This window comes from Cyprinodon variegatus, unplaced genomic scaffold (genome assembly GCF_000732505.1).
Source record: "Cyprinodon variegatus isolate N-32 unplaced genomic scaffold, C_variegatus-1.0 Scaffold1343, whole genome shotgun sequence".
NCBI lineage: Eukaryota > Metazoa > Chordata > Actinopteri > Cyprinodontiformes > Cyprinodontidae > Cyprinodon > Cyprinodon variegatus.
Genome location: NW_015151796.1, coordinates 168944 through 179289, shown reverse-complemented (window position 1 = coordinate 179289; position 10346 = coordinate 168944). Strand labels below are relative to the sequence as shown.

At 37.7% G+C, this 10346-nt stretch overlaps 1 protein-coding gene across 1 annotated transcript in view; it reads right to left on the bottom strand.

Moving 5' to 3' along the window:
* Positions 1-1722: 1722 nt before the first annotated feature.
* LOC107102927 (synaptonemal complex protein 2-like) overlaps positions 1723-10346 on the bottom strand; it is a gene marked incomplete at its 3' end in the record, with an annotated part of 16298 nt that continues 7674 nt past the window's right edge. Inside the window, exons 18-32 of the mRNA XM_015402391.1 lie at positions 9645-9760; positions 6332-6402; positions 6168-6241; positions 5598-6034; positions 5374-5501; positions 5216-5252; positions 5055-5116; positions 4908-4953; positions 3466-3491; positions 3278-3335; positions 2997-3162; positions 2825-2889; positions 2582-2743; positions 2016-2165; positions 1723-1878 (exon numbers count right to left, since the gene is read on the bottom strand). Of these exons, the coding sequence (XP_015257877.1) occupies positions 1723-1878; positions 2016-2165; positions 2582-2743; positions 2825-2889; positions 2997-3162; positions 3278-3335; positions 3466-3491; positions 4908-4953; positions 5055-5116; positions 5216-5252; positions 5374-5501; positions 5598-6034; positions 6168-6241; positions 6332-6402; positions 9645-9760 (1754 nt within the window). The remainder of the gene's footprint in view (positions 1879-2015; positions 2166-2581; positions 2744-2824; positions 2890-2996; positions 3163-3277; positions 3336-3465; positions 3492-4907; positions 4954-5054; positions 5117-5215; positions 5253-5373; positions 5502-5597; positions 6035-6167; positions 6242-6331; positions 6403-9644; positions 9761-10346) is intronic.

Genomic DNA, 10346 nt, shown 5'->3' with positions numbered 1-10346 from the left:
TTATTAGTTTTTGTTTATCGGGGGTGTATGATTCGGATATTATATATTATTGACAGTCTCCATTAGAACCACTTTAAGTGAGGAAAGAAGCAACTGAACCAGTGGCTAAAACCATCATGGCTCATTAATGCTGGCCTCCTCCACAGAACCTTTCTCTCTTTCCCACCCTTTTCTCTGCCTCTAGTGAAGATGGTGGAAAGAAATCCTGCATCTTTCACACATTTCCATCACAAAACAATATACAGCCGGACTGCCAGTGTGCCCATGCCCTCAACCCCTCTCTACGTAACACTTTAACCTGGGTGCACCTTTCTTTAGAGAAATATAAGTGTGCAGATATAAGGCCCTGAGCTGTACTATAATCACAGATTTCCCTTTAGATATCCTAAAAACAGAATCCATAATTCCATCATGATTTCAATTTTCAGATTTCAGTTCAGCTAGAAGATTTGTAACTCAATTTCCTTCTTTTTTTAGAGCAGGAACCTGCATGAATTCAACGAATAAATGAGATAAGAGCAAATAAAAGTGAATACATTTTTTATAATACATCTGTGCAGCTTTTGGATGAGATACCCACAACCAATATCAAAGATGACTGTGAATCTAAGCAGATAAGAACTCCCTCTAACCTGTTTTATTATACCTGCTGTGCGCCATCAAAATTGTAAGTATTTCAACTGTAAGGACAACTAAATGATCAGATGTTCTTTCTTTCAATGATACATTTATTGTAGTTCGGAATGAAAATAGGAGAATCCTTTTTCACCTGAGAAGGAATCCATATAATTATCTGTATATTAAAAGGTATGATCTGTTGATTTTCTGTGATTTACTACATCTATTGAAATTCTATTACACCTTAATTTCTTGATGATATCAAGGTTAACATTAATGCTAAGAAAAATCATGAAGGTGTAACTGAATAGAGCTCTGCAACATTATTTCTCTTCTCTTTTAATCTCATTTCCAGTCCACATTTATTTTCAGCCAACGCCAATACAGTATGTCTACCTTTGCCTTTCCAGCTCCCCATCACGGCTGTAAACTTTTAACTGCTGGATGTATCTCTGAAGTTTGTCCTTGCAGAATTATCCAGCAAATTATTATAACTAAAAAGTAAAGGAAGATCTCTCATTTACACCTTTACTACCACATTTAGATTTTGTATGTACCCCACAGCATAATTTCATCACTTGATTGCTAATTACTTATAATTCATGAATCCTTGTTTTTTTCCATACTGCAAATCATAATGACATCAGTGGAGAAATATATACACTTTTAAAACAGTATTATTTGCCCCAAATTTGATCCCATTAAACTTCCCCATTTTTAAATTAATATATTCATCCTTCTTTCTACTTAACACAGCTGTCTTAGTTATGTCTATGATTAATTTTACACCCTAACACACCTGTTCTTGGTTAAGAAATCACTTCAATATGACCTGCCTGACAAAATGAAGTGCACCAAAAGATCTTGAAAAGACAGACATCATGCTAAGATCCTAAAAATTAGGGCCAAATGCGAAAGAAAGTAATTAAGATCTATCAGATCCATCTAAAGAGTCCAGTGAACCATGATGCAAGCAGGTATCTACATATTGGGAAAACATTGAAAAGCTGTGAGCTTGAAGTGGCCGACCAAAATTACCCCAAGAGCACAGCAATGACCCATCTAACAGGACACAAAAGATCCAATAACACAGAGACCTCTCACCTTAAAATGCGCTTTTTTGGAATCTGTCAAGCTGCTCCCATCTGCCCGGCTGTGTTTTTCTGCAGGGTGGTCATAGAGGTTATGTTTACTCTTCTTTACAGGTGGATCTTCAGCACAGTTCTCCACTCGCTTTCTCTGCTGCCCAGCAGAACAAATCTATAGACAAACAAGCCAAAAGGAATGTTATTCAGATCTGTGATGTTCAACTAGGAATATTAATGCAAGGGTTGCAACATTAGAAGTATGACTTACTACTATTACTTAATTGGAAAGAAATAAAATGTAATATTTACCTCTACTTTGGAGAAGGGACAAGCATCCAACACAGACTGTTTCTCTGATAGTTTCATATCAGTTGGTTGTTTGTGTGCTGTCTTTTTCTTCTTTGCTGTAGCAACCCCATTCACCTTTTCTGGATTCTTTATGTTACAAGTGGATGAATGCTATTTGATGGGCAGAAAGAAAAGCTAATTTGTGAAATCTAACTCTGATTGTGTTATATCATATGTCAAATCTGATATGTTAAAAATAATTGTGTTAATTGAGCATATAAAAGTTTTAATATTTATATACTAGAACAGATATATTTGCTAAAAAAGTTTGTATAAAAAACTGTTTTTTTCACTGTGTAAGAGCAATAAATAAATATGTATTATTTATTTTAAAGCTATAGAACTGTGTGAAATTAAAACAAAAATTTTGAAACTATTTGTCTGCAAAACAGATCAATCAAAACGGTGAAAAATGTTTTGATCAGAGAAATTTACACAATGTGCAAGTGCTTTATGAGATAAACTTGTATTGATTGAAATTTTCTTTGTTTTAATAAAAAATATTAGAAATAAAAAAGCTGTTTTGCCTTGGGTGATGGAGGCTCTTCTGTTTCAGAATCACTCTCATCTGTTTTGGGTTCCTGGTAACTTTTTGTAGTGGTGGCTGCAGCTCTTCTAGGCCTCTTTGTAGCCACTTGTGGTCTGAGATCTGTTACTTGGTTCACTTTCTTTGGAGGATTGATAATCTTCTATAAACAGATTATACTACAGTGACACACAGTGGCAAAAAGTGATAGTGCTGCAACTTCAGGGACGTACTAATGGCCTACCTGAATACGTTTGCTTTCGCCCTTTACACCTTTTGAAGATATTGATTGCAAATCTCGGGGTGTGTCTGGAAATAAACAGAAGATAGATCATAGCACACTTTATGTTAAGAATCATCTATGTCTTTTTTTTTCCAATGATAACTTTTCCTTTAATACATCCAAGTCTATGGACCTGGAGAATGAGGTGGGGCTGTTTTGGGTTTGAGCTTAGCGTGTCTGGTGTACGTAATGACTTGAGCTTTGGACTTTCTGGAGGATTCTTTTAGCCAGCTGATATCTGTCGGGGCATTGTCTGTGTCAGTGTCACTGAACAGATGCTTTTTCACATGTAGCTTCTTCTGCAAGAAACAAGGTGACAACTGCAGATGTAAAAGGTCAAGAAGCAGCCAATCTTGTTCAAACTAAATTATTTTGACTACTCTTTATTAAACACAACCTAAAATCTCAGCTTACCTTTGCCACAGGTTGTCCTTTCTTAGCTGAGGTGTGAATTGTAGAGTTGTTGTAGCCACTTTAAAAACAACAAACATTAATTAAACACATCCTACAACTTTTTTTTTTTTTTTTATCTCAGAAGTCAAACCTCTGAGGATTTCATTTTACCTTAATTATCAAATTCTGTATAAAATAATTAGGTTTACCTGCTTGATTTGGTTTGATTCTCACCCTAAAGTCAAAGAGAACATTTAAAACATTCATAATTACCGACTGCATTGTTCATGTAGAAAACAATACAGCTCAAAATGAATTTATGCCAAATACACTACTTAAAACATCAAGGGAACACTTTTCAGACAGTATAATATTAAGTAATTTAAACATCTGGAACATTAATCTGGTCAGTTTATCAGCAGAGGGAATTGTTAATAATTTGTTTAAGGTCCTTAAACCATCAGCAGGACTGGTCTCTACCTCTTTGGAAAATGAGGAACTGAATGAGCTCTGCCAGGGCCCTATAAATTGATCTCTAGAGTCAAAAGCTTGAATTTCTCTGACCAAACCATTAGAAACTATCTTAATGAGGGTGATCTGAGGGCTTGACATCCTCTAGCAGGCCCTGTGCTTACTGCCCATGTCTGGTGAGCATGGCTGGCATTTGCTAGGGAACAGTAGAATTGGCATTTTGAGCTATGGCACTCTGTTCTCTAAACATATGACAAAATGTTCACTCTGAGCTTGTGTGATACATGTGAAAGACTCAGAGACTTGTAAAGGATAAACAACAGCATCCTGAATTTTATTAGGAATCAGGACCTGACCATGCAGGCGGTTCTAGGTTCCCACTGTAGCACAATTATACCCAGCTTTGTTTGACAAGAGGATGCAGGCAATTACTGGAGGAAGAAGGGATTAAAGCCAATGACTGACCTCCATGGTACCCTGACCTAAATCCAATATCTGTGGCACATCATGCTTAAGTCAATTAGACATCCATATAATGATAGATTGCACCTCAGAGTGTCCAGGAGCTCAGCTGTGCTCTGGTATGGATAACTCGGGACAGGGTCCATCAGTTCATAATGAGCATGGTCTGATACAGGAACATAGGGTAAAACAAACCGCTGAGCGCCATGTCGGGTTCCATTGATCACATTTTAGGAAATTGGACTGGGATGCCAAATCATTTTTTTTTTCTTGATCATAAGATTTAATCATGAAGAAATCTATTTTCATCAAATAATGGGACTCTGTTTTGTTGCTAAAAACAAAACCCATTATATACCAGTATGAATATCCAGGATTTTTAATATTGATATAATTTTAAAAGTGTCCTTTGATTTATTTTGTTTTTAGCAGTGTATTTGGGAATATAGAGGAAGGAAGGAAGGAAGGAAGGAAGGAAGGAAGGAAGGAAGGAAGGAAGGAAGGAAGGAAGGAAGGAAGGAAGGAAGGAAGGAAGGGAGGAAAGGAAGGAAGGAAGGAAGGAAGGAAGGAAGGAAGGAAGGAAGGAAGGAAGGGGGAGATGAGACAACATATGGAAGGAAAGAGGGAAAAAGTAAAGGAACAAGGGTTATGAAAGAATATGTGGAATCCAAGAAAAGAAAAGCATAGGAAAGAAATAAAAATAGAAACAAGCTGTTACCCTAACGGAGATCGGTGAATCAACTTTGAATGCAAAGCTATCATTCCTACAAAACAGAAGAATTAAATACAACACTCTTAATTTTCAACCCCAGGCTTGATCATTTCCCTACAATTTTTCCAGGTTTTTGTCAAACTGTTTCATTACCTGTCAGATCCTCTGGTAGAATTTAAGAGTTTTCCAAGGCTAATGGTTCCAAGTTTGTCTTTCTGATGCATATAAACAATATATTCAGTTAAACAAGCAGAGCAAAGAAGTGCAAAAAGTCAACTCTTAGGTAAAGTCAAGACATTAATTTGAAGACTTACTCTACATGCAGGTATCACCTCCTTGTTAAAGATTGGTCTATCAGATAAAGAAATAAGAACAATCACACAGTATGGTACATATGGTGCTGTTCTATACTAACTGAGATGGGTTGATCTAAAGAGAGAAAATAATCCAGTGTGTTCCTTAATGAGCATACCTGTCTGTTAGCGGGGGGATCCAACTTGGAGAACTTTTATCTGAGCTGTTTTTTCTTAGGGTTTTGGTTTCAATCTCATAATGGCTGGAGATACGCTTCATCATGGTGGCTGTGACATTTGAGTCGCTCTAAATTAAGAGAATGAACGAGAATAATCCGATTAATTAAATAATTATGAATATTAAGAAAGCTTATTGAGATGAATTAAAACATGGAATTCCTACTTTTTCTTTGGTTGAAATTGCAGTTTTTTTGCAACCTTTGGCCTCAAATTCTTTGTGGTCCTCAACAGTTTTATTTGTGCAGGTCTTATCTGAAGCTTTTGTTGGACCAATGTCCACCTGAAGTGACATCTCTTCTCTTTTTGCGTTTTTTGAGAGACTGGTTCTCTGAGTATTTTGTATTTTTGGAACACTCTTGGAACCACGTGTGTTGTATAACTTTGTTTTGTCAGAGCCCCTTTTGGAATCAGAAGTTTTTCTCTGTTGATCAGTTGATTCCTGTCGGGGAGGATCTTTGCTCACATCATTAAGGACCTTCTGAAGGCGCTCAGTGAGTTCATTATGGAATTGCTGTTGGAGCTTAAGACTTGAGGCAGGAACTGACATCCGTCCTGAGGAAGTGCAGTGCTTCTGGGGTTCAAAAGTACCCCAATTAGGCTCTAAATAAAAGAAAAATAATAACACTTATAATTAGATCATCTGCATATTTAAGATTTGTTCATTACTTTAAGTCCACAATGCCTAGAGTAACAGAAATGAGCCATGTTGATATCAACTATTAAATGTCTTTACCCGGTACTGATCCCATTTTCTGAGTTGGCATTGTTAGCATTTCAGACATGGATAATTTGCTCCAGTTTGATTTCCTGCAACATGAAACAACAGACCTCTATTCATATGTTCTATTTATATGAACACTGTTTTTAAATTGCAAAGAGGCGTACTCTTTGACCTACGTGTTACATGCTGAGCTGGGCTGTGTGTCAGGTACAAAATAGGTCTCTGAAAGTAAAGTAGTCAGATAGAGCTTTAGGAGGCTAAACAATTACAGAAATGTTTTGGTAACAAGTTCAAGAGGAGGGAGATGGGGAGTCAATAAGTCATCTCCATGTCAAGTATTTGTTCTGCCACTGAGCCAGATGAGTCAACTTCACTTCACTGTGCAGATTGGACTCACCTGGTCCAGGGGATGGGTAGAACAAATAAATGACATGGAGATGACTCCATACAAGTTGGCTCCTTCCTTCCCCCTTTTGGGTTTCCTTTAAAGGGGGTTTTAAAAATTCCCTTGGGCTTTTTCCCTTCCTTTTCCAATTCCGTTGCGTTTTTTTGTTCCGGGGCTTGGCTTTTTTTTTAGGAATTGGCCTTGCATTCCTTCTTGATTGCCCCTTAATTTTTACCTTCCACTTTCCAATTGCTTTTTTTAATATAAATAAATAAAAGAAAATCATTTACCAGACTCAAATCTATAAGCTAACATCTTACACAAGTGAGATTTAATGCAGGGTTTTACAGGTTATAAATACTAGCTTTAAATTGTGTTACTTGTCCTTACATCCCCAGCTCTGTGGCTGTCAATATCTATATGTGGAAGTAAACTGTGTTCAAACCAAGACTTAAATCCTGGACTGTTCTTCACCATTAGTGTCAGTAAAACTTTGAGACAGTTCAAATAAGAGGAAATCAGAAAAGCCAGACTTGGACGCCCTATTCTGACTAAGGCACAACATGTCAAGACATGATTACTGAGTTTCAACAAAGGGACAACTTGCTTGCTTAATGACTATTGCAATACAGGTTCAACTCATCTGTGTTGCTGTACACACAGGATCCGAAATTAACTCCTCACTCACCAAATGTGACAAAATGTTTAATTTGGAGAGTTCATGCACGAGCAGCATCCGCCACAAGGCAAGTGAATGTTTGAACCAAAATTGAGCTTTGGTCACGTCCTTTCTTCTTTTATTTTGGTAAGTCTCTCTCTGTACCTGTGTCGCTCACACGCCAATAGACAGATGTACGTACAGTGAGCACACCACAAAGATGAAAACATTGCTTTACTCTGCCCATGCCATTTTAAAAAAGGCTACGCCTTTATATATGGACTACATAACAAATGAAAATAGTCTGCCGTTTTTTGGACGGGTTACGTTATGGTCATTCTATCAGATAAAAGTATTTTGCACTTTTTTGAATGAGATTGAATGAAATTCTTAATTTAAACTTTGTTTAATGAAACTACATTACTGTTAACTGCTACTTTGTTTGCATTAAACATAATGCCTTAAAGAGATAATTTGTTCCTTAAAATTATATGAGAAAACATGTATTTTTTTTTCTGGCCTGTAAAAATAATCCTTGGTATCAGGACTCCTGTTTTTGTGTTTGTGTTTCTGTGTTTGTCTCCCTTCATCCACCAGGAGGTGCCGGGTTCTGGTCCGCCTCCTCACACACCTGCTGATGGTTTCCTCGTTAAACGGAGTGTTCTTAAGCTGCTGACCGCCACTAATTCGCAAGCAATATGGCAACTATAGGAATTTAAGTACCGTATTTTCGCGACAATAAGGCGCATATAAACGTCTAGTTTACGCCAGAGTGTTTGCCAGTTTAGGGTACTCTAGCCAAGCTGAGTTTTTTGCTGAGTCAAGCTGAGCTTTTTGTCAACCTGAGTTTAACATTGTTTTTTTTCTTTGCCGCTCGGCAGGAAGTCATCCTGCACACTGGATGTCTCAGACCTTCACTCCCTGGAAGGATCAACTGAGCTTCAAACTGAGCTGGGATTCAAACAGGAGGTTTGGATCCACTTTCCCCAAAAGATTGTTTGAGCTTCTTACTGAGAGAGAGATAATCTCCACTACGACCCATTCAAGTACCGCAGGAAATCTGAGTGGCAGTCAGTTTCTTCGTTCACCAACTTTCAACCGCATTCTGGGTAAACCCTGTTCTGCCCTCCACTGAATCAGACAAACACTGGAACCAGAGCACAAAGACAGGAGTCAAGGATTTAACAACTTCTCTGGAAACGTGAGTTGGCAACCAAATCCTCTTCCCCACGTTCTCGAGTCAAATTCCCCACTGAGCCTGAACTAACCGCTGTGTCTTCCCCTCACTTTACAGTTCTGGTTGAGCAGTGTTCAGAGCAACACTTCTCCCTCTGCTAAACTTCTTCAATAAAACCCGTTAAACCTTTTCCCTGGTCTCTCTGTTCGGTTTTCTACATTTGGGTCTGAACTTTGTAACATCATGACACTTGGCTGGTAAATAATTTTGTCCATTGGTCCACTTGGCCAGTGAGTCAAACAGTTCATTTCGGATCCTCTGCGCCATAAGAAGACAATACAGTTGGGCGCAGAGTCCCTTGAGAAAGTATAGCAAAAATTGAGCACGGCGTTTCATTGCCAAAATGGGGGTAGACCAGTGCTGATAAAGTGTGAAAATTGTAACTTTTTTCATAATGAACATTAAATTTATTATGCTTTTATTTTAGTCAAAATTTATCTTTGAGTATTTTTAAACAGAGGGGATCAGAAAATTGTATTTAACTAAAAATTTTGGTCTGTATTGTCTTTTTAGTTTTAAAGGTTTACTCTGAAGGCAAATGATTTCATACAGCATAATGTCCTTTTTGCTTTATCGTTCTCATTGGTCATTGACAAACAAATGAAAATGGATTAGATCATTTGAAAATAAAAGCGTAGAGTTTGTGTAGATGTGTTCAATGGCAGAATATTTAAATTTGTGAGTGTATTTAAAGGCACAGATTGTAACAACTGATTTACAAAGGAGCCCTTGAAAGAAAGAAATCTTTAAAGGCTAGAGATCTGTTGCGTTTCCCCTAAATGTAAGATGAAGCTGTTTTGCTCTACCCTTCAGAAGCTCCTTGAGCTTATGCCCTACACTGAGGCACAAGTAATGAGATGAATCTCAGCCTTAGAGACTAAAAGAGGTAGGACACCGAACACATTTTTTTTTTTTTTTACAAAACCTGTTTTGAGGTTTATCCAATTTAGACTAACAAGAATTAATCAGAAAACCAAAAAATACTGTTATAACTAACTTTCCGCTACCAGGTAATTGCTGTTCTAATAAAATGTTTCTGTTATAGTGGAGCTATTATTATTAACTCCTGAGCTCAACATACAGTGCTTTTCAAAAATAAAAATATGCTTTGAACTTTTAAATATGTAGTGTCATCTTCTTATCTTATTAGTATTTTATGAGAGACTAATATCAAATGGTGCATAAATGAAGTTTTGTTTTGTGACAAACCTGCCCGCTCTTGTCAACCATATTTGTACTGTGTGGAGTTGTGTTAGTGCTGCAGTTCATGATAGTTGTGCCACACACAGAGAGCTTCACCATTGGGATCTTGCTGTTGTTTTTCGCTGTGATGAACAAAAAAAGAAGAGAAAATAATAACCATGCCTTGAGCTTAGGGGTGGAACGGTTCACAAAATCCATTTGGTTCGGTTCATGGTTTCGTGGTCACGGTTTTCGGTTCGGGTCGGTTCGGTATATGTTGATTGTTACACTGAAATCCCATAAAAATTAATGAAATTAATGAGAAAATCCCCAAAAATTAATGAATTGTAATTATTTTTGATTTTTAATGATCTGCGGAAACCCTGGATCATGTCCACATGTTTTGCTGCTTTGAATTTAATCATCTTGCGCATGCCCTCTACAATCTCCAAGGAACTCAGAGCGGAGCTCCGCTCCCATAGGCTGTAGGCTCCGCTCCCGTCCCACAGGCTGTAGGCTTTGCTTTGTGCAGCCGGTCTGGAGCGCAGCGGGGCGGAGTGCTGACGGAGTATGTGGGATTGCGGGGTTTGCCTGACATGTTGGTCATGTTGCTGTTAGCATAAACAAAACGTGTTGCACAATGCTTGCACACTGTTGCACTTTTATCCACAACTTTCTTTCCACCATCATCGTAGGTCACTCTAAATGCAAAGTGGTCCCATACAGCAG